We start from the raw sequence: 24,400 nt of genomic DNA, 5'->3' as shown, positions 1-24,400 counted from the left end.
TGTGGTATTTTTGGTAATTGAGGCATGATAGTTGTATTAGCTACCCATTTATTTGTAAGTTATACTTACATTCCAGCTTCAGAACTTAAGACACACAACTCATTCTAGTGCCATAATGTAATGGGGAGTGGGAATAAGCTGTTACATCTGAGGTGTTCTGGGGGTCCTGCTGTGACACTGGTCTCAGAAAAGGCAGTGTCTGTTTCTGTTAGCAACAGGAATCTACCATCCTCTTGTCAGAATTGTTTTGAGTGGCTGATTATGATTTCTACTAGGCTTTGGGCTGGCTTCCCGCTTTAGTAGAGGCCCCTGCTTGCCCCGTGAGCCTTGGGGATTGAACCCAGGACCTGTGTACTCTACTACTGGCTATTCACGTGAAGCAACATTCTTTTAGATCAAAAATCTCCAGACACTTGAGGCCCTCGATGACTTTTTCAAAACAGATCTTTTTTGTTGATAGGTGTTCAACCTTTTTACACTGTATCCAGTGCGACATAGGAGCTCCCATGTCCAGTGCTTATATTGTAAATGCCAGTCTTCATCTCTGTTTTGTTTTTTTTTTAACACTTTGAGAATATTTTTCAGGCTCATGCCTGTACTTGTACATTTTTATTTATTTCTTCAGGTGTGTTTTCCTTTGGGCTTCAGGTTTATATCTTATTATTTTACAGATATTTATTTAGACATTTATGGGAGCAGTGTCCAGCATGCACATCATGCACACCTATAGAGGTCAGTGGACAACTTTCTGGAATTGGTTCTCTACTTTTACCTTACAAGCACAAGGGTGGTCAAGCCCAGGTCATCAGGTTCAGGACAAGGACCTTTAAATTTACCCACTGAGCTGTCTTACTGGCCTAGTTTTATATTAAAAAAAAAAAAAAAAAAGATGTCTACTTTGGCATTTTCATTTTGGAGTTCTTTTGAAATTTAACATGTAAAACTAAGACCATTGCCGGGCGTGGTGGCACATGCCTTTAATCCCAGCACTCGGGAGGCAGAGGCAGGTGGATCACTGTGTGTTCGAGGCCGGCCTGGTCTACAAAGCGAGTCCAGGACAGCCAAGGCTACATAGAGAAACTCTGTCTCAAAAAACCAAAAAAGAAAAAAGAAAAAAAAAAAAAACTAAGACCATTTATCTCCATTTTCAAGTCAGTCTTCACAACAATTCCTACCTATATGAGGTTGTTTCAGGCTTCTTTGTTTTTGAGGTTTTGCAGCATGAGAACCTTTGAATCAAGTGTTCAGTTTAACACTACAGAAAGTTTCACAGAAGCACACTTGAAGTGTCTAAATAATCATTTAGCCTGTCCAGAACTGTTGTGAAATAGCATACTTTTGAACTCCATGTATGTTTACAATATGTTGTTGTCAGGTGATTGCTTAAACGGGGTGCAATTGGTTGAAATTATACAAGCAGCTGTTGTCTGAACATGTTTTTATAGCCTTTTTCATTCTGTTTTGTTTGTTGTTTTGTTTTTTGTTTTTTTCCAGACAGGGATTCTTTGTGTAGCAGAGCCCTGGCTATCCTGGACTTGCTTGGTAGACCAGGCTGGCCTTGAATTCAGAGATCTGCCTGCCTCTGCCTTCCTAGTGCTAGGATTAAATAAGGCATGCACCACCACACCTGGCCATTTTTATAGCTCTTAAATTTTTATTTATGTGTATGAGTGTTTTGCCTGCATGTATATGTATGTGCATGCATCACAGTTGTGCCTGGTGCCTGAGGTCAGAAGAGGGTGGTTGTTAGATCCCCTGGGACTAGAGTTTCCTATGGTTGTCAGCCTCCATATGGATGCTGGGAATGGAACTCAGGTCCTCTGAAAGAACAGTCAGTGCTCTTAACTGCTGAGCCATCTCTAGCCAATATTTGTTTGTTTGCTTGTTTTTGTAGTTTTTTGTTTTTGTTTTGGACTGTAAGAACTGTTCCAAGTGAAACAGACCTCTCCACTTGACTTAATATACTTCCTACTTAAAAGCTGGAATGGCTTCTTTAACTAATGTAATCTCAATACTGGTATAAATGATACTGGCATTAACTAACAGGACAATGAAGAAAATCACTGCAGCTTCCTTTCCTTTTTTTCCTTTTCTCTCCTCCTTCCTCCTTTTCTCCCTCCATCCCTTCTCACCCTTCTTCCCTCTTTTTTCTTTATTTTGGTTTTTTGAGACAGTTTCTCTGTGAAGCCCTGGATGTCCTAGAACTCACTCTGTATAGCAGGTTGGTCTCAGACTCAGAGAGATCTGCCTGCCTTTGCCTCCTGAGTGCTGGGATTAAAGGTGTGTGCCACCACTGGCTGGCCTTCTCTGTAGTTTCTTACTGAGGAAACACTACTGTGGGCTGTTGCCAGCATTCATAATCAGAAATTGTCACATTTCAGACAGGTTAGTGAAAATAAAGAAGTCATTTTCTTTCTTCATTCACAATGTCCTTGAATTTATCTTTTTATGTGTGTGAAAGGGTGCAGGTGTGTTCATGTGGAAGTCAGAGGATAACTTTCAGGAGTCCGCTCTCTCCTTCCCCAAACTCAGGCCATTAAGCTTTCAGCACTTTGACCACTGAGCTTTTTTACTAGCTTCATGCCCGTGAGTTTTATCTATGAACCCCACTGAGGTTTTTCTCATTTCACCTTCCTTCCTAGCCAGTTTCACTCCTCCTGTGAAGGTGGCTATTTTATTTTTTACTTCGTAGAAACAACCTACACACAGGTCTGTTCTGATCAGCTAATGTCTGCTGAGAAATGCCATCAGTGGTCACTACCCAGAGGCACTCCTCATTCCTTCACATAATGGGTAGGCCACCAAAGTGTGGACGTGCCAGAATTAGGTTCTCTTGTCCCTGTTAATTAATCTTTTTTGACCAATTGCCAGTCTTTTGCAGTGACTAGACTTGAATTTACAACAACTTATGATTTTGACTTGTTTATTTGAGAGAGGCATTTCTAGAAGTGGATTTCTGGGCCAAAGGTAAAATGTTTCCATTTTTAGCATCAAACAAACAAACAAAACTTATATCATTGAACATTTCTTCAAGCTTTAGCTTAAGTTGAGCTTTTTAAAGATTCATTTTTATTTCAAATTATGTATATATAGGGAAAAGGTGTTTTTGCACACAGGCGCTTCCAAATCCAGAAGAGACATTGTCAGATCTGCTGTTGAAGTTACAAGTAGTTGTAAGCTGCCTGACGTTTTTGGTGGGAACTCGTCTTCTCCAAGAGCCCCAAACGTTCTTCATGACAGAGCCCTCTCTGCATCCTCTTGAATGTGTGTGACTGTCTGTCCTGGAATGGAAAGGGGAACTGTTGGAGGTTTGCAAGTGCAAGTGTGAGACAGCCATCGCTTCCTCCTGCTCTTTGCTTACTTGTGCCACTCTTACCCGTTCAGCTCACTTATAATTATTGGTTTACATTGTCTTGCTCAGTTGGCTTTTGTTTTCCATTGCTCTTGTGGGTACTGAGCCATTATTTCAATTCTCCTAAAATTCCTACAAGTTTCGCTGCCTGTGTCCTCTCTCTGGTAAACTTAACAAAGGTGTCAGACTAACACTTAGGAACCTCAGGTTAGTAAAACCTCTTGTCTATCATAGCCGCAGACTCAGGCCTTGTGTACACTTCTCATGGATATGCCCTCCCTGCCTCTTCTGGCTTTCTGCACACATCCTTCTCTCAACTTGTGCAGAACCCCTCTCCCCCTTCACTACTCCTCCCTGTTTGTACTTACGCTGTTGAAATGATAGTCACCCTTGCTAAAAGAAGGAAAGCATTCAGTTTAAAACCTTCCTCCTTGATTGTTACAGCCAGACAACACTTCTTTCCCTTCTGAACTTGTATTGCCATTATTATCAATGTCTTTAGTAGGGCAATGAATTATATACTCCACATGACCTGTGTATTTGGGCAAATCTTTGAAATTGCATGCTTGCCTTCTTACATATTATTGCAGGGCAGAATAAGCACCTCTGCTAATAGAGTAAGCTTAAAGTTGGAGGACTCCCCGTAAGCTGACTCATAGTGGTAGGTTAAAACACATGTATGTAGAACTAAAGGCATCTTGTAGAGATATACTTATTTCTGTGAATGAACTAAACAACTCATACAGATTTAAAACTAGAATGTTTAAGTTTATTTTTATTCTAGTGTATGAATGTGTTGCCTTAATTTGTGTCTGGTGCCCAAGGGTGCCAGAAAAGGGCACTGAATTCCTTGGAATTAGAGTTAGGTAAGGATGGTTGTGAGAGCCATTTGGGCACAGAGACCCAAAGCCAGGTCTTATGAGTGAATAGCCAGTACTCTTAACCGCTGAGCCATCATCGCTCTAGTCTCCCTTTTCCCCTTTAATAACTTTAAGTGTTATATATGTATAGAACACACTTGTGGCCGGGCGTGGTGGCGCACGCCTTTAATCCCAGCACTCGGGAGGTAGAGGCAGGCGGATCACTGTGAGTTCAAGGCCAACCTTGTCTACAAAGGGAGTCCGGGACAACCAAGGCTACACAGAGAAACCCTGTCTCAAAAAAAAAAAAAAAAAGAAAAGAAAAAAGAAAGAATAGAACACACTTGTTTAAATTTATAATTAAATTATCTCTAGGAAAGTTAGAGTTATGCAGCCAAGACTGCATCTAATTCAGAATGTTTCTACAGCCTAAAAGATTTCTGTGCCTGTTTGCAGTCGTTCCACCCCTGACCTAGACACTCACTAATATACTTTCTGTCTAGAGATGCTTCTTCTGGACATTTTACATAATACAAAGCATTAACTCACATCCACTTGATTGCTCTATTTTTAGGGTTCATCCTTGCTGTATCAGTACTTTTTTGGGGCGGGGGACAGTTTTGTTTGTTTTTTTTTTCTGTGTAACAGAGCCCTGGCTGTCCTGGAGTTGCTTTGTAGACCAGGGTGGCCTCAAACTCACAGAGATCCACCTGCCTCTGCCTCCCTGAATGTGGGGATTACAAGTGTGTGCAGCACCATGCCCAGCTAGTACGTCATTTTTTTTTTTTAAGTTTATTTTGTGTGTGGGTGTTTTGCCTGTAATTATGTATGGGTACCGCCTGTGTTCCAGGGCCCCTGGAGGCCAGAAGAGGTCATTGGATCACCTGAAACTGGAGAACAGGTGGTTGTGAGCTGCCTATCGGTGCTAAGAACTAAACCTGAGTTCCCTGCCAGAGAGCAAGAACTATGAACCACTAAGCCATCTCACCAGTCCCTAGTACTTCATGTTTTAAATTATCAGTAGTATTTAATAGTAGAACTGCCTTATATTTTGCTTATCATTCACTTGTTGATCAATGGTTATTTGAATTGAACTTTTTTGACTCTTTGGCTGTTAATGTGCCATGAACATTAATGTAAACATTTTTGTATAGACTTATGTTTTTTGGAGTTTTGGAGGGAGTAGATAACTTATTGGAATTGACAGGCCACATGCAAAGTTTGCTTTAACTAGGTATTTCCTTAAATTCTGTAGCTATTTGCTCACTTGGAAAGAGATAAAATAAGGCATTGCAAGTATTTATATTTGCATGTCTTGAGGATTTGATTTTGGTTGTTCAAGGAGCTGACTTTATTCTCCTTTGGACACATAGTTTTGTTTCTTCTCTTAGATCCATTGACTTAAAACCTTGAAGTGGCCTAAAGAACTATAGATAAAGCTTGGCTAATGTCTGTAGAAAGCCGGTATTAGCACTTTACTCAAAATTGATAGGGCAGGGGATAAAACAGCATTCTACAGTTGCGCCACAGTGTCAGCCCTGATTGCCTGATTGAATTTTTATGTGCTTCAGATCAATTGTTTGAATAGAAGATCCTTTCACTTTGTTTAAAAGAGATAATCTAAATTTTAAGTGAGAGCTTTGTGAGCCTTGAATTTCAGTACTGAAACATAAAATAGCAAATGCTGTCCTCATTGGATATACAGAAAGGATGCTGAGCTTTGAATACACAGGTTGTATTTACAACATACCAGTCTGTGTTCTGGTATGCTTAAGTGGATTTACAGTAATGGCAAAAATTAAAAATGATTAATGAACAATCAAACAAGTTTTGTATAGTTTTGGAAGCATCAGTAAAAGTCAAGGCCATGCAATTACTAGCTTTTTGACCTGCTCACTTGGCAGAAGTATAGACGTGTCACCATACACATGTACCATAAAGCCTTTAAGCTGTCTTTTTGTATGGTTCTTTTGGGAGCACCTGCTGCTAGTATTGAATTAAGAGTAACTGTTCGAAACAGGCCCTTTGAGGAAGGAGAATAAGAGGCCCCACCTTGCTAAGGAAGCAACATGTGGCAGGGGATAGAAAATAGATCCCAGAATTTCAAGTTTTAAGTTGAAATCCTTGTCCATTCAGTAATATTTTGGGGATATATATTAAATAATTTTCCCAAATTACTATATATAGTAATTTGGGAAAATTATTTAATATCTCTGAGCCCGAGTTTCTTTGTTGGTAAAATGTAGAGTGTCGTGCAGAGAATATAGTTAATGTAAGGATTAAATGAGCTGAAACAAGCTTCTATTAGAACCTGGAGTATGGTGGTGCATACCTGCAAACCTTGCTGCTCGGGAGGCTTTTTGACTTTAGTAAGACCCTGCCTCTGAAACAAAACAAAAAGTGCTGTTTGGGGCCAGTAAAGTGTAGTACCCTGTAGTAAATATTAGTTCTCTTTCTTCTGTGGTTGATAATGGACATGCAACAGTTCTACATGATGGAATAGTCTGGAAGTGGTTGGGGGAGGGGTACATCAAAAGCAGGCTGTAGAAGATGAGATTAAATCATTTAACAAAATGTGTATTTCTGTACTGTAGAGATTTCCTGGGGCAGCAGTTTAGAAGGGCCAGATTAGTGACAGTGAGAGCAGTGAAGACTCTTTAGTTAATGACCCAGGTAGAGATAATGCCCAGCCTATAGTAGTAATGAGTGTAAAGGAACTGAATGGATTTAAGAGATAACACAAAACTAAACTTAATAAAACTGACTTTATGTTGATAAGAACAAAAGGAATCAAAGCCATTTCTTTTACCAGGGTGGGAAAAACAGAAGTAATGTTTGTTGAAGGCTGGACTTGGCCTGTAAAAGAAACCTCAGGGCCCAGGGAGAAAAAGAAGGGTGTGATGTGTAAGCAGCTTAAAAGAAGAAAGTGGTGCTCTCCCAGTTTTGAGTTGACCAACATAGCTTTCCTTTAACTAAGAGAGAAAGTCAGGTAGAAAGAAGGAAGGAAAGACTGCTTAGTAGGTTTCAGATGGCAGTTTTGTAATGAACTTGCCTGCATTTTTGTTGTGTCCTGAGATTGGGAATACATTGGTGACTGACTAATTGGCAGAGACACTTCAAGGCAGGTGGGATTCAGGCTGTCGCTGAGGTACTCAGGGCTGCTTTGAGCCAAGAATACAGAGAGCTGTCAGTAGAAAGTAGAGTGCCAAAGGATGAGATCTTGGAGAATTTACCCACACTTCAAAAGAAATCTTGGAAGGCCAGGCAACTAGTGACAGAATATGAAGACCCTTCAGTAAGCTCCTACAGAGCATAAAACTTGGAAGTGAAGTCTAACCTTGTTGGAGATGACAGGAACATGGAACATTGTCGGGAAGGGCTGAGGCCACAGATTAAACCACACTAACACAGGCAAGGTGGACTGCGGTAGGAAGGTCATCCAGACAGGGCTGCTGAAGCCCATTGACACAGCTGGGCATGGCTGACGTTTGCTTCCTCTTCTAGATAACAATCTTCCTTTGGTCCTATCCTTTTCTGTCTCCCATCTCTTACCTTTTAGAAAAGGAGTGTTGGGCTGGAGAGGTGGCTCAGTGGGTAAGAGCGCCGCCTGCTCTTCCAGGGGTCCTGAGTTCGATTCCCAGCAACCACATGGTGGCTCACAACCATCTATAATGTGATCTGCTACCCTCTTCTGGCGTGTACATGTACATGCAAGCAGAACAATATATATATAATAAATAAATAAATCTTTAGAAAAGGAGTGTTTATTCTGTGCCATTGTAGTCTAGAATTGTATAACTTCTTTTTGGCTTTACCAGGTTCTCACAGTTGAGTTTGCTTGGAGGGTCAGAGGAAACTTTGACCTTGGACTTTGACAGTGTTGGAACTGTGAAGACTGGAGAATCTTGGAGAAGGGCTGAGTGCAATTTACATTATGAGATAGGTACGAGTGTTTCGAGTGCCAGGAAGATATGTTTGGGTGTCAGGCTAATAAGGAGTAGACTTCTAGTGTCTAATCTTGATTGTCTTGAGAAGAACCTGAGACATTAGGAAAGCACGCCTTTGAGATATCTGTGAGGGCCTTTCTAGGAAAGATTAACCAAGGGGAAAAGACTACCCGTGAAGGTGATGGCACTCAGCCTCCCCTACCTGCCTGATACCTGATAGACCTCTGAACCTGTGACTAGCATTAATTCTTGTTCTTTTAAGTTATGTCAGGTAACAGAATACCTGACTGGCGTACACATGCTGGAGTTTCTCTAGGTCTGGATAATTTTACTGTACATTTCAGAAGTATGTGCCACACTGCAAGTACTATACTATCCAGGGTGTTGTGCATACTTTTGACCAATAGATAGAAAATGAGTAATAATTTTATAGAGTAATGCTCAGGGTCATCTACATTTTTATCATATTAAAATGTTACTGTATTAAGGCTGTGGAGATGGCTTACTAGGTCACTTGTCACACAGAAGTAAGGACCAGAATTTATATTCTTATTCCCAAGTAAATGTTAGTGGGTGTGGTGTTTCACCTGTAATTCCAGCACTCAGAAGACAGAGGCATGGCTGGCTGGCTACACTAGCTGAATTGGCAAACTTTGGATTTAAGAGATGATGCCTGTCTCGGTGTGTATGATCAAGAACAGTTAAGGAAGACATCTCACATTAACCTCTGGCCTTCATCCACAAGTGTGCACACTACACCCAGGAATGCGTGATAAATGACCAAACTAGAAAAGCTATAAATTTAGTCTTATTTAAATCTAAAGGCAAATTTTTATATGTACTTTTCATTAAGTTAAGGCTTCCTCCCCCCCCCCCCAGAAAGTACAGTAATGTTTTTGTCTTTCTAGTTTTTTTTTTTTCTTTTTCTTTTTCTGCAGCAATCAACCTAACCAAGCAGTAACAGTCTTTTTGTGAAAACTTTTGATTCTTGTGTTCCGGTTACAACTCTGAATCATCTCACTTTACCACTTCTCAGCTTTGGCTTCAGAAGCAACAGCATCTGCTAAATGTTTTTGGTCTCAGTTTATAGGAATGAAGGCAGGTATGTCACATTTTGGCATGCTTGAGGGAAAAATTGAAATAAGCAAAGAGTTGTTTCCTTAAAGTTTATGAATTCTGCCTTTGAGTAGAGATGTACTAAAAAGTCTTAAGAATGTATATTCTTTGGTGCTTGGTTTTCAGAGGAGTAATGAAGAAACACACATAGCGTTCTGACCTTTAAGTTAATGCAGCTGAGATAGCCAGGTCTTACAGAGTGGATGCTATCCTTCTCCATGAATATACAGCCTCGTCTCTTAGACCTGTTTGTTTTTGTTTTTTCAAGACAGGGTTTCTCTGTGTAGCCTTGGCTGTCCTGGACTCACTTTATAGATCAGGCTGGCCTTGAACTCAGAATGATCCACCTGCCTCTGCCTCGAAAGTGCTGGGATTAAAGGTGTGCGCCACCACGCCCAGCCCCGACCTGTTTATTTTGACTGCTGTGTTCCATTCTGTTGTTCTTGGACAAGAGTGAAGACTGGAAGCTAGTGTAATTCACATAGGCTTCAGAAGCCAGTGGCCGTGTATGAAGGTACCGCCGCTTCTGTCATCTGTCTCTGCCCTTGGTTGGTGATGTTTTGTGCCTTGGTTGCCTATCAGGAATATGTGACTTGTGCGTCTTCCAGGAATTGGAGGAGCCTGTATGGCTGGGGTTCCTGGAGAACACTGAAGTGGTAAGGGGCTAGAGCTGCTAGAGAAATGGCATCATTTCTCTCACTGGCAACCTAATCTGCAGGCTGTTGGGAACACACTCCCAAATTATTAGCAGATCTGCAGATGATGTGTTCTCTACAACTTGTGGAAATTTGTCACCCACCTTGGTAATCCTGTCATGCCAACAGTGCTTGAAAACAGCCCTGTTTCCTAAGTGTGTCTTGTTAAGATTTAATTGAAATTAACTAAGTTTTGGAGAGTTCTCAGCCTTCTGGATGTGTGATAAGAAACTTTTACTTCTTAAAAGTGTCTGAACTCTGACTTAGGAAATCTGTTAAGATTTTCAGGGTTTTGATGGCTTACAAGATAGAGGGTGTGTAGTTAGTAAAATAGTGTATTTCTGACAAATCAACAGTGACAATAAGCCAGTCATTTGTGGATACCAATATTCTGCTTTACTGCTCTAATTTTGCAGTCAGTTTATCTCACCAGCATTGGGTGGCGTAAAGGCAGGTTAAGGGACACACACTTGAATTTGCACACACATGATCTAGGCTGGCAGACGCTAAAGCCACAGCCTTTTATGGCTATTGGAGGAGTCTGGTGGGTAGCCCTAACTTGCTGAGGTGTTCTGTGTGGAGAGACTGCTCAGAGCTAAGTAACACAGGGTTAGCTTTAGCTGCAAGCTACCTTACTGTCTTGGTCCCTGCAAGTTTGAAGGCCTAGTGAAGAAATGACAGAGTTCATTGCTTGGTTGGCCTTGGCTTTTATGGCCTGAATCACAAATCACCTTCTCAACCCAATTGGCTTTCTGCTCTTATTTCACAAATGTCTATAGCTTAAGTGTGTTTACCTATACTGGCACCATACCAATTTGTAATCTGCCCTTTAGACATTTCTGCAGTGTGCTTATGTTTTACAGTACCTTTCAGACTTAGGTTTGGGTTTCTGGAAGGATAGAAAAAAATACAAGTTGTTCTTTACGCTTACCCACTTACACAGATACTGACTTGGAAATCTTTGAGAACCTCTGACTAATTATGAATTTTAAATACTCAGTACTCAGTATGAATAACTAGAGAAGGGAACAGGTAGTTAGAAATTAAGGCACAGAATACACACACACACACACACACACACACACACACACACACGGAAGAGTACAAAACACTGCACTGAGTATACATGTACCAAGCATATTGTGTACGTTGGGATAGAAAATGTGTTGTGTGCCAGGCAAATTTGCCAAGACCATGTGATTCTGGGGATTGACCATTTATTTGGAATTAGGATGACAGTTTCAGGCTCTGCTGCTTTAAGAAGAGACAGCTGGGTACAGATGGACAGATGTATGAGAGTCCAGTTTAGCGAAATGGTGATGGTCACTGGAAGAGGAAATAGCAGAGAGCAAATTGATGTGAAGTGTCCTTGACTGCATTAATAGCCTCCTGGTCAGAATCCTTGCAAGAGTCCTGAAAGGTGTTCCCAGCTATAAGATGGGCTACTCAGGGAGAATGAAGTCAGGTGCTAGAGAATATTTTCCTCCATTGCTGGTAGGAATTAGAAGTAACTACACAGTTGATTTTAGTTTGGACAAATTTAAGTTCTCCATGGGGAAATAGTAAAAATGTGATGGGGATTTCGGTGTAGGAGTTGATGCTGTTAGATGGTAGCAATGGTCTAAATGCTGATGATTATCAAATGAAGGTGTGACTGTGATTCCCCCAAGGTGAGTAAAAGGAAGATTGAAGCTGTGTAGGAAACGCTTCTTTATATTTGAAGGAATTTTGCATTATATTTCATAATTGAGCACACACATTTGAATGTATGAAAATGCTTTTAGGATAGGAATGATGATGTGGTTTCATACACTTCAGTCCTTTAGTTCACAATATAAATGTTAGAGATGATTGAAGTGTCAGTAGTCAAACTTAACCTATATGCATGACCAACTAGGGCCTTAAAAGGGCCCTGTGTCGTATGGACCTTTGTAATTTAGATGAGGAGTAATGGTGTGCTGGGTGACTGGAGGAATCCCAAGCTTCAATCTGTAGACTGGCAGCCTGTACTGACGTCTCTTGTTTCATTTATTTCATTGACATTTATTTTATGAAGCCATTAAAAGAATTCAGTGTTTTTTATTTGCTCTTAGAAATATGTATTTAAAACTTCTATATTTTAATGTGTTGTGCATAAACAATTCCAAAATGTGTGCACATTGTAAAGTACCAGCTAAATACAGAATGATATTCCATAAGGCCCTCGATTGGTCCAATATTGGTCCAACATCAGAAGCATTACAAACTAGGTTTTGAAGTAGTGCCATACACTTAGAAATAATAACCACATTGTTACAGTATTTCCATATTAATGATGCCATAACCATTTTGTAAGCATTTACTGTCTAATATTCTCTATATATGTTCTCTTTAAATTTTACAGCAGCCATGTAAGGAAAGTAATTTGCCCCCCTCTTGCAGGCTAGGAAGTTCAAGCTTAGTAAGGTGTGAGCTGAACTTCAAAGCCAGTACTCTTGAATCTAAGGTACATTATAAATTTTTATAATTCTTAAATTCCCTTGTAAAAAGAAAGCTCTGTGTCCTTTTCATCTTTGTTATTACCACTGTTAGCTTCTTGCCAAGTGCTAAGCAAAGGATTCCTAAAACTGACAAGCAACTAGTGAGACTGCACTGCATTTCCTACTTGTTAGTTAGCTCTTCCTGTCTTTCTGGGAGTGTCCTAAGTGTTCTCCACTGTGTCTTCTTTAGAGTTGTCTAACTATTATATAGGTCCAGTGCTGTGTTTCAACCTTTGATGACTTTAGAAGGTAAAGAATGACGGGGCTGGAGAGATGGCTCAGAGGTTAAGAGCACTGACTGTTCTGTTGTTCTTCCAAAGGTCCTGAGTTCAATTCCCACAACCACATGGTGGCTCACAACCATCTATAATGTGATCTAATGCCCTCTTCTGGCCTTCAAACACTGTATACATAATAAATAAAATCTTTAAAAAAAAAAAGGGGGGGGGCTGGAGTGATGGCTCAGAGGTTAAGGGCACTGACAGTTCTTCCAGAGGTCCTGAGTTCAATTCCCAGCAACCACATGGTGGCTCACAACCATCTATAATGTGATCTTCTGGCATGTAGGTGTATATGCATGCAGAGAACTGTATACATAATAATAAATAAATAAATCTTTTAAAAAAAAGAATGATAATGGTCTCTTATGCTTGTTTTTCTCAACTTTTTTCAGGAACATTAATGGTTAAATAACTTTGGATGAAATGTCTAAACATATTTTACACCCATACCAAACAGTGAGTTTATTTCCATGTAGAAAGTAGAACGTTTGAAGCCACACATTGCATGTTGCCCCGTTACTGATCCCAGAAAGTAGAATTGATGAGTCCTCTGTTATTTCTTCTTCAGGTTTGCCTGCGATGAAGTTTTACTCTCTACACTTAAAGAACATTCTTTCTGAGCTACTGTGAATAAATTTGGAATGATATTGTCTATTTTCAACTAATGGAGAATTAGCTGTATCTTGAACAAGGATTGCTATACTGGACAACTTCAGAACATTACTCACAATGTCATCGAACAGGAGTCAGAATCCTCATGGACTGAAGCAGATCGGCCTTGACCAGATCTGGGATGACCTCAGAGCCGGAATTCAGCAGGTGTACACCAGACAAAGCATGGCAAAGTCCAGATACATGGAGCTCTACACGTATCCTCTTGCTTGGGCTTCAGTTGGTATCTAGAGTTTTGGTAATTTAGTGGTATGCTCTTTAAATTACTAGGGATGTTATGTCATATTTTCTTCCTTGTTTATCTGTAATAAAATCACAAGTTCATTTTACCCTTCTCATTTTTAGCAGATGTAATTTGGCTAGACAGTTATTTATGGTGGTGCTGGCTAGTACCTGCAGATGTTTACATGTGTGTGCTTGCATGTGTGCCTGCATGTGTACAGCACACACATAGGGGACAGTTTTAAAGAGTCAGTTCATCTGCCAGCACAGTGTGGGTCTGGGGATTGAACTTAGGTCTTTAGGGTTGACAGCAAGCACTTCTACCTGCTAGGGCTTTTGCCAACTTTATAGCCTCCCCTTAGATAAGCAGGTTCTATGTTCATGATTCATTGAACATATTTGAGAACACGTGTAGCTCTTTTTCGTCATTATTCCCTGATCAGAATAACAACTTTTGTGAAGCACTTACATTGTATCAGGCATTATAAGTAATCCAGAGATGATTTAAAGTATAACTCAGGTAAATTCTATGCAAATTCATTGTCATATTTTATAGTGTAGTGCTTCAGATTTTCCTTTTGGGGAGGTCCTGTAATGTGCACCCTGTTGTATTAGTTACTCTTCATTTTGTTCCCATGAGGAGACGCCATGGCCAAGACAACTATAAAAGAAAATTTTAGTTGAGGGCTTTCTTAGAGTTTGAGAAGCTGATTCTATGACCATCATGATGGGAAGCAAGCAGGCAAATACGGTGCTGGAGCTGAGAGCTCATATCTTATCCACAAATTGAGGCAGAGGGAGTGACAGGGAGAGCTGATAAGAGCTCTTGAAACCTCAAAGCCCATTCCCACTAACTGACCTATTCCAACAAGGCCACATCTTTTAATCCTTCAGAAACAGTTCCAACTGAAGAAACATTGGAATATATGAGCCTATGAGATCTGTTCTCATTCAAACCACCATACCTAAAAACACTGAGAGTAACTATAATATACACCTCCTTAGCAATAACAGCCATACTTCTAAGTTTTCAATGGTTAAATAATAAACTATATTCCAGAAAGTTTCATGAGCAGTATTGTCCTAAATGGGTTTAAATACTCATTGTGGCTGCTGTCATGTTACAGGAGAGTAGGGTAGTTGTATCAGAAACAGTCTGATCCACAAAGCCCTAAAATACTTCTTTTCTGACTTTACCAGTTTTGAAGGACACACGTAAGAACAAATGCTTGACTATTATGGTCCTGTTTGCATTACACAGTACTAAGAGAGCCCAGTAGTTACTTTCCTAGTTGCCCTGACAAAACAACGTAACAAAAGAAGGGTTTGTATGTGTTTAGAGTTCACAGGTATATCACAGTAGGGAAGATGTGGCCGATGTACTGTGGGCACTGTGATGGCAGCAGTGTGTGGCTGTTGGCAGCAGTGTCCACAGCAGGCAGTGTGATGAGTGCTTGTGCTCTACTTGCTCCTCTTTCCCTTCAGTCTAAAGATGCTTTGCTCCCCATGAGGTGGATCTTCCTTCTCAGGTAAATCCTTTCAGAATTCCCTCACAGATACCCAGAGGTGCTTCTCTTAGGTAATCTTGAGTCCTCAGCCAGTCCACAACAGAGATTAACCATTACAAAAAGCATTGCATTGGATTTGGTTCATGATGTATGTGAAGCACTATTCTGTCTCTTGCAAAGGTCATGTGGCTATAAAAGGCATAGTTCCTGCTGTTACAACAGTCAGACACAGTTAACTTTAGTTTTTTAAAGATTTCTTTTTATTTGCTGCATATGAATGTTTGACCTGCATGTATGTAATGTGCACCACGTCCATGTGTGGTACCTGTGGAGGCCAGAAAAGGGCACCTGATTTCATGGAACTGGAATTGTGGATGATTGTGAGGCACCACAGTGAATGACTCTACAGTGTAAAAGTAACTTGTATTTGCTTGATGTAATTGTCTCCGAAGCTCTCTGGCTCTGCTAAGGTAGGCCTAGTCCTGGAAGCTTCTAGGCTCCATACAATCTAATCTAGACCTAGAATGTTTTCAGCCTTTGAGACTTACTGCTAAATAAACTTATCCTTTCTTGTTCTTTCTGAGCTCAGGCTGGCTGGTTCAACACAGCTGTTCTGGCTCAAACTTCTCTCCAGGCTGACTGATTCCAGCTGGCTTCTTTCAGCTTGGCCCTGTATGTTCTAATCTTTTTGTTCCTTCTCATTTTCTGGCTCATTCCATCTTCACCTGTGTCCAGCTTGTTCACTCTTCAACCGCTCTGTAAAGCTGTCTCTCCCCCTCCCCCTCATTCTCTGTGCTACTCCCTTAAGCAGCTTCCCTATCCTCTTGAGAGTTGGGCATATCCTATTCTGTCTGCTCTTCTCTGATTCCGTTACTTTGTCTACCACTCAATTAGACATCACTTTTGAACATGGGGCCTCCTTCTACAAACTGACTTTACTTTCATTGTTTGGAATTTCAGCCATGTACCAGCACACCTGGACCTAAGGTTTTCTTTACCTGAAATTTGCTCCATACCAGGCTGGCCTTGAACTCAGATCTGCTTGCTTCTATCTCCTGGGATTAAAGACATGTCTATATTCCAGCCAGATCACAGAGTTAGGTCTTTGGATGTGCTCTCTTTCCAGAGCAGCCATGTTCTGAATTAAAATTCCTCTACACTAGGAACTGAACCCTGGTCCTCTGCAAGAGCTACAAGTGTTCTACACTACTGAGCCTTAATTTGTGGTTTCTTGATTCTATACAAATATAAAATTTAAATTAGAACTCACCAGTCAGGCTTAGTAGTGGTCTGTAATCCTACCAGCACTAAGGAGGTAGAATGAGGGTGATCAGGAGCTGAAGGCCATCTTCAACATAGCAAGTGCCAGGGCTGCATAAACTACATGAGACATTATAAGTAAATAAATCTCAGCTAACTTAATGGAGCAGATTGATACTAATTCCAGAACTTTTACAGTTGCACATTATATTGGGATGTAAGTTTAAAATGTTGGTATAAGCCGGTCGTAGTGGCACATGCCTTTAATCCCAGCACTCGGGAGGCAGAGGCAGGCGGATCGCTGTGAGTTCGAAGCCAGCCTGGTCTACAAAGAGAGTCCAGGACAGCCAAGACTACACAGAGAGACCCTGTCTCAAAAACAAAACAAACAAACAAAACAAAAAAAACAAAAAACAAAAAAAGTTAGTATATATCAGTACTTATCAAAATATGTTATGTGATATTTCAAATATTTCAATTTTAGAATACTAAAATAACCTAGATAAATAAATATAGATGAAACTGCATCCAAATTAAAATGTATGTATATGCATAATATACATCTTTTTATATTTAAGTGCATTTATTCTGTAGGACATCTTTAAAAATAGCAGCTTTTAGGGGCTGGAGAGATACCTCAAAGTTAAGAGATCATAGTCCTCTTGCAGAGACTTGAGTTGAGTTCCCAGCACTCAACCACCTGATGCCAGCTCCAGGGGCTTTCACTCTGATCTTCTCAGTCAATCCCACTCTTATGGACATACAGACAGAGATAAACATATAATTTAAAATTTTAAGAAGTTTAAAAACAAAAACAGCTTTGGGCTGACGAGATGGTTCAGTTAATAAAGGCACTTGCTACCAAGCCTCACAACCTGAGTTCAGTCCTTGGATCTTACATGGTGAAAGTTAAGAACCAACTCCTGTAAATTGCCCTTTGACCTCTATAGGCATGCTGAAGTATGTATGCCACGCTTCCCCTACCCCCACTAAAATAAACACAAAATAGTTAAAATATGGACTACTAGGTATAGTGGTGCACACCTTTAATCCCAGCATTCAGTAGGCAGAGGCAAGCTAACCTCTCTTCAGTTTGAGACCAGCCTGGTCTACCTAGCAAATTCCAAACCAGTCAGGACCATACAGTGAGACCCTATCTTAAAAAAAATAAAGTTAATTAAAAGCTTGGGGCTAGAGAAATGGTTAGTGGTTAAGAGCATTTTCTGATCTTCCATAGAACCTGAGTTCGCCTCCCAGCATCCATATTGAGCAGCTCACAATAGCCTGTACCTCCAGCCCCAGGGGATCCCAACACCTTCCTCTGACCTCCAATGGGCACACACATACAAATAATACAGTCTTTTTTTTTTAATTTAAGTAGTAACAGCTTAATTGAACAGTTAATTAAAATTAACTCATTTTAGAAATGTACAGCAATTTTCAGTATATTTAGTTTTAACAATCATCAGTGTCTACTTTTAGGATATTTTCTTTTAACTTTTATTTTGTGTGTGTGTGTTTTACCTCTGTGTATGTCTGAGATCCAGCTGTGAGGTGCTATATGGGTGCTGGGAATTAAACCCAGAGCCTATGGGACAAGGTGCGCTTAACCGCTGAGCTCACTCTCCAGCCCCCTTAGGATATTTTCATCAGCCCTGAAAGGCTCCTTGCTCTCATTAGCAGTTGACTCTCCATACTCCACCCCCTTCTCTGGCAGCCACATATCTAGTTTCTATGAATTTGTCTATTCTGGACTTTCCCTGTGAACATTTATATAGTATATGGCTTCTGTGTCTGCTAATTTTCACTTAGCATAATGCTGGTAAACTTCAACCTTGCATATTGTGGAGCTTCATTTCTTTCATGGCTGACTGTATGGACATTTTGCATTCATCAGTTCTGCCTTTGTTATTTCCCTGTATTTACTGTTTATACACATTGCTATGCACATTCAGTACCAGTTGTTGAGTGACCATATGTTCACTCATTCTCTTGAGTAGAAACCTGTTAGAGACTTGCTGAGTCATAGATAAGTGAGAAAAGGAAAATGGAGTCTGCCAATGAGTAGATATATGGCTCACAAGGTTTGGCTTGATAGGTCTGACTTGTGGCTGGCTTGTTTGTAATAGAGCTAAAAGGCTGATTTCAGTGTAAAGCAGGATACCTGGTTGGATTTCTGCTGTGCACAAAAGCAGACCAGCATTACTTTGGAGATCAAGAAAACTTCATTGCTGATCTATTCGTGGGTTTGTTTGTTTGGTTTTTTTAAAAAATATTTTGCTTGTTGAGATGAAGTCATTATTGTGATAGCCCAGACTAGCCTTAAACTTGATTCTTCTGCCTCAGCTACTAAGTGCTAAGATTATGGGTGCCTGGGCCTGGGGAATTATTTTAATTGATTGTTTAATTTGTATAAGTGTGCGTGCATGATATGAGGAAGGATATTTTCCTTGGTGTGCTTGTGGTGGTCGGAAGACAACTTCATGAAGGTACTTCTCCCATCTACCTTCACAGGGATCAAGTTCAAGTTGATAGGCTTTTGTCTAAATTTCAACAGTTCAACATTTCTTCGTATATAATTTTTCACTAAATCTGATTTTGGTAATTATTTTTGCTTTTATAAGGCTGTGAGGGAGTAGAAGCTTTCTATGCTTAAAGAAATTACTGAGCTGGGTGTGGTGGCACATGCCTGTGGTCCCAGCACTTGGGGAGATAGGGGCAGGTGGATCCCTGAGTTCGAGGCCAGCCTGATCTACAGAGCAAGTCCAGGACAGCCAATTAGATAATTATAATTTATTGCTACTCTGATACCTGAAAAGTTTTAGCCTTGAGCCCTTTTCAACTTGAGTGTCCATTTAGCACTTCCAAGCAATTTTGCCTTAGATGTAAAAAATCTCAATGGTGCACTTAAAAGTATTTTCTAGATAGGTGAGTAAATAAAATTCTTTTCTTTTGATCTTGAATTAAATAATGAAATTTGTGTTCATTTCTTAGGGTTATTATGTATTGTGTCCTATCCTGGGCTGAGGAAATTTTTAGTTTTAAAAATTCTAATATACAAAAGTTAAAAAGCTCAGCTACTTCCTAGCCTTTGTTGCAGCATTCAGAAAGAAATCCTCTTAATATGGCAGTTGGGCTTGCTGAGCATCATCTGAGGCAGCACTGTGCTAATGTCCTTCCTTTTCCTATTAAATGAATTCTCAAAACTCTTCCTTTCCTACTTTTCTCTCAGTGGTGTTGTGAACTGAAAATAGTTTTCTCAGCCGGATTTTCTAAAGTCTTTTTCCCCCCAGCAACTCTTAAGGATCTGATCTGTTTCAGCCTTGGTTGTTTACCTTAGCAAGTCATTTGTACCACTAGGACTAGTATAATTAATTACTCACCCAGTGCAGTCTGCTCTTGTACCTGCAGCACATGCTGGTTCCTAATGCTGCAGAACCTGACAGTTGCCTTCTCACTGCTGGCCACTGTTGCTACTCAGGCTGCAGTTTCCCTTTCAGTCTCTTCTGTAGGCACTTGGGTGTGAAAGAGTATTGGAGGTGACAGCTTCCTATTTCTGCCTGCCTGCCACAGGTTTCTGTTTTCCTTTGTAGAAAATAATTAAAGAAAAGCTGATCAAACAGAACAAATAGATTGTTTCCAAAGCAGATTGTTGATTATCTGCATTCTTTTTTATAATAACCATCTAAACCAACAAGCATATTTGGGTGTTTCATCTTGTGCTTTAGGAATCTTACACTGATTTGACATGGATCACCTGCTAGCACGGCTTACATCAGATGAGCCTAAACAGAGGAAAGTTTTCCGAACTTTGTCAAGTGCGATCTTCCATTTTATTAGATCTGTATTTGTCTAGAGTTTTGGATGGCTCAGCCAAGTCTATTGGCATGCCAATTCTAGCTGCTCAGGAAGCTGAGGTAGGGTCCTGACAGGTTCAAAGCCAGCCTTGGCAACTAGTGAGGTCTTATCTGTGACATAAACACAAAGGAACTGAAGAGATAGCACAGTGAATGGTAGGGCACTTTGCTAGCATGGGTGAGGCCTTGGGTTCGATCTGAGTGCTACAGATACAGATTAAGGCTCTAACGGGAGTAACTAGTTCAGATAAAGAAATGTAGCTAGTAAACATGGGGTAATACTCAGCCTCCTGACTTCCAAAGAAATGACGGGTGATAGTGAGGTTTTTTTTGTTTTTGTTTTTGTTTTTTAAAGAAAATGTAGTGATGTGGAAAACATTGTAAGGAAATGTTTAGAGCCAGTGCTGGAGATACTAGGGAGAGAGGTGGGATAAGCTCCTACAGTGCAGATGGGAGCATTGCTGTGATCTTTCTGAAAAGAAATTTAGAAACACATTTCTCACGATAAAAATATATGATGGCTTATCAATTTATCTTTAACTCTACCTTAAAGAAATAGTAACTAAATTATGAGCTTGACTCCCTCATATTTTGATAAATCAGAAACATCAAAACTGCTTCAGCCTGACCTGTTACATTTAGTCATCAAATGTGTGAGAAAGTGTAACTCAGTACTAGAGTCTGTACTAAGCTGCACAAAGTGCTGTCTTCAACCCCAGTACCACCAAAAGGATGCCCTGAAGATTGTCACTTGGCATGGACTAGTGCTCATATGATACCTTGCGCGAACTCTTCTGCCTTTGAAACAGGTAGTACATATGTTATACTGGATAGAAAGTGGCTCTGTGTGTTGGGGTAGGAGATTGTTTTGTTTTGTTTTAGACAGTTCTCTTCCTTTGTAAGTTTTCAGTATAAACATGCACTTAAAAATAGGTTTTTATTTTTCTTATATAACTCTTGATATAGTATACTCCACAGAAGTTACCGCCACGCAAGTGGCTAATGCACAATTTTTGTTCTTGTTGTTCTTTATTAGCGTAGGAGTGGCATGTTTACTACTTTCCTTTAAAACCTAATGCATAGTCTTTATGTACAGATTAAACATTCTAAAACAGGTTTTAGAATGACTCAGTGGTTAAGAGCACTAGCTGCTCTTCTGAGAGTCTGGGTTCTGTTCCCAGCACCGTGTGGTAGCAGCTCACAGCCACCTGGAGCTCTAGTTCCAGTACCTTCTTCTGTCTTCTGCAAGCACCAGGCATAGACTTAGTTGCACAATATACATTCAGGTACTTAGACTTATACAGAAAATAAAAGTAAGTGAATCTTTTAAAAAAGAAAAAAAATTCTATAGTTTATCACAATCAAGTGCAAATAAACTTTGCTTTTGAAATATGCCATGAGATGTGTTACATGCTTTGGTGGGATATTTCTTTTCAGAAATGAATGTAATTGCAAAACAGAACGAGCTGTTTTATGACTTGCCAGTCTGATTATACCAATGATATTCTGCCTCTCACTCTTGCAATTTTGCACAAGCATTCCTCTCGATGAAGGCAAGAAGCGGGTTTGGTTTGGTTTGGTTTGTGGTGCTACAAATTGAACCCTCTGCTACTGAGTTTTATTGCTAGCCCAACAAGAAGTGGGTTTTTAAAAATAATTTTAAGCCGGGCGTGGTGGTGCACACCTTTAATCCCAGCACTCAGGAGGCAGAGGCAGGCGGATCGCTGTGAGTTCGAGGCCAGCCTAGTCTACAAAGTGAGTCCAGGACAGCCAAGGCTACACAGAGAAACCCTGTCTCAAAAAACCAAAAAAAGTAAATAATAATAAATTTAAAATAAATTTATTTATTGTTTATATAGTATTCTGTCCTCATGTGTGCCTGCACACCAGAAGAGGGCATTAGATCACATTACAGATGGTTGTGAGCCACAATGTGGCTGCTGGGAATTGAACTCAGGACCTTTGGAAAAACAGACAGTGCTCTTAACCTCTGAGCCATCTCTCCAGTTCCAAGAAGTGTTTTTAATACAGTGTTCAGTGCACTCTTTTAAACGGATATCAGTAGAAATAGTTTAGGTTTCAATTTTTGAACTTCAATTGGGGAAGAAGGGGATGGAAAGTGGTTCTGTTTAGTTGTGTTGCTTTACTTGGATTTTGTTAGAAAATAGAAGTGATTTGAGTTTTGTAATAATTAGAAATAAAACACTGATTGCCCAATGTATGTAAATGAGAAGTAGTATGCGAAGCTGTGGGTAGCAGCTACTTGATGAAGCCCAGCCTGTCCTTCCTCGCTGGTGGGTGTAGAGAACACACTGCACCCATCCCCATTTCAGGTCATTGTGAAGTATGGGGAGTTGGCGATGGACTGTGGGGAGGCAGTGTCTCTTGTGGCTGTTCTTCAGCAGACCTAGCATAAGCCAGGTGCCTCAGGGAGGACCTGTTGCAAGAGGCCACCAATAGGATCCTGTTACAGACTTTAATTCCTACTAATCCTGAAGAACCCATGGTAAATGAGTCATGCCTTTGATGTTAGGAAAGTGGTAGGGTCATTTTTGGAGCCTGAATCCAACTTGGATCTGTAACATAAAGAACCACGCTGTCTCATAGCATTTCCCACCCTCTGCTAGTAGAAAACCCTAACAAACTTCTGAGAGAAAAGTGTAGATTGCTGCTGAGGGTCCTGTTCGCTTTTTTGTCAAAGAAACTGAGGGAATTCTTGGAAAAGAACAATCCAGTGTTTAAAAAGTAAGTGTGTGGATTTGTTATGGTCTGTGGCTGACAGTAGTATACAGTCAGTCCATTGTTTGCAACATAAAGTATCTGTTTTATAGGCTTTTAGATTTTTATGACAAAATATTATGTTTCCTCTTTATTCTTGAATTTCTTTTGGGGGGGTCACATTGTACTTTACTTTTGCTTTAAAAGTGATTTGTGACCAGCTCTTTTCTACTTAGTTTATTTTTAAATACCCATTTTATACCATGTATCAGCATTCCATTTGTTTTTATAGTAGAGTTATTCCAATATGCATGGCTATATCACATTTTGTCTTTCTGTGTGTTGGTGAACATTTAGGTTGTTTTAGATTGGGTGCTATTATGACCCCCCCCCCCAATGCACGCTTGCTCGCATGTGTGCACTCGCGCGCACGCGTGCTCTCTCTTTCTCGCTCTCTCACTGTCTCTTTTGTTCGTGTGTGTGTGTTTTGATACAGTTGCGTAACTGACTTATAAAGTGGCTGCATCATTTTGCTTACCCACTAGCAATAGATGACAGCTCTTATTTCTTCCCATTTTGGTCCGTTCTTACTTTTGTTTCTAATTTTAGCTATTTTAGTGAACACGAAGTACTAGCTCATTGTGGTTTGATTCGCACTCCCCTGGAGGTTAATAGTATTAAGGATCTTTTCATGTGTTTATTGGCCATTAATATCTCTGCTAGATCTTTTTTGCTTATGTTCAATTGAATTATTTATCCTTTTGTTACTGTATTTTAAGAGTTCTTTATATATTTTACTTAAGGGCTCGATCTCAGATTATGGCTTATAGATATTTTTTACTTTGTGGGTCATTTGAAAAACATACTGTTTGATTTGTATGCATGAACGTGAGTGAGTATCTGTGAACCACATGCATGTAGGAGCCCATGCAGGCCAGAAGAACATGTCTGATACCCTGGAACCGGAACTTCATGTGGCTAAGTCATCACGTGGGGGTTAGGAATCAAACCTGGGTTTTCTAAAGAGCCACTGGTGCTCTCAATCAAGTAATGGCTGAACTATCTTTCCAGCCCCCAGTTGTGTTTTGTTTTATTTTGTGTGTTTCTGTGTGAGTGTATGCTACATTACAGGTGCCTATGGAGTCCAGAATTCCCCAGAACAGGAATCATAGGCAGTTGTGAGCCACCTGACTGGGGTTCTCGGAGCTAAACTCGGGTCCTCTAGAAGAGCAGTGAGTGCTCTTAAACACTGGGCCATGTTTCCAGTCCCTCAGTTAAGTTTGTTTTCTGAAATTGTTTATCTTATTAAATACATATCTCTGTGTGTACGTGCACGCGCACTCACATTTATAGGTGCACATACATACATGTGTATGGAGGCTAAAGGTTGATG

General features: G+C 40.2%; 1 protein-coding gene across 5 annotated transcripts in view; it reads left to right on the top strand.

The window, feature by feature from the left end:
* Positions 1-24,400, top strand: part of CUL1 (cullin 1) — a 69,670-nt gene that overhangs the window by 13,785 nt on the left and 31,485 nt on the right. For 2 of the 5 annotated variants that reach the window (XM_084786144.1, XM_084786143.1), the window contains exons 2-3: positions 13,163-13,226; positions 13,339-13,639. In XM_084786144.1, the coding sequence (XP_084642270.1) occupies positions 13,500-13,639 (140 nt within the window). In that variant the 5' untranslated portion in view covers positions 13,163-13,226; positions 13,339-13,499. Of the gene's footprint in view, positions 1-9,112; positions 9,262-13,162; positions 13,227-13,338; positions 13,640-24,400 lie in introns of those variants that run through there. The other 3 variants (XM_084786145.1, XM_084786142.1, XM_084786146.1) reach the window with 2 other exon arrangements.

This window comes from Acomys minous (assembly GCF_964271855.1).
Source record: "Acomys minous genome assembly, chromosome: 6".
In the NCBI taxonomy this organism is placed as follows: Eukaryota; Metazoa; Chordata; class Mammalia; order Rodentia; family Muridae; genus Acomys; species Acomys minous.
This window is presented reverse-complemented; position numbering and strand designations above follow the sequence as displayed.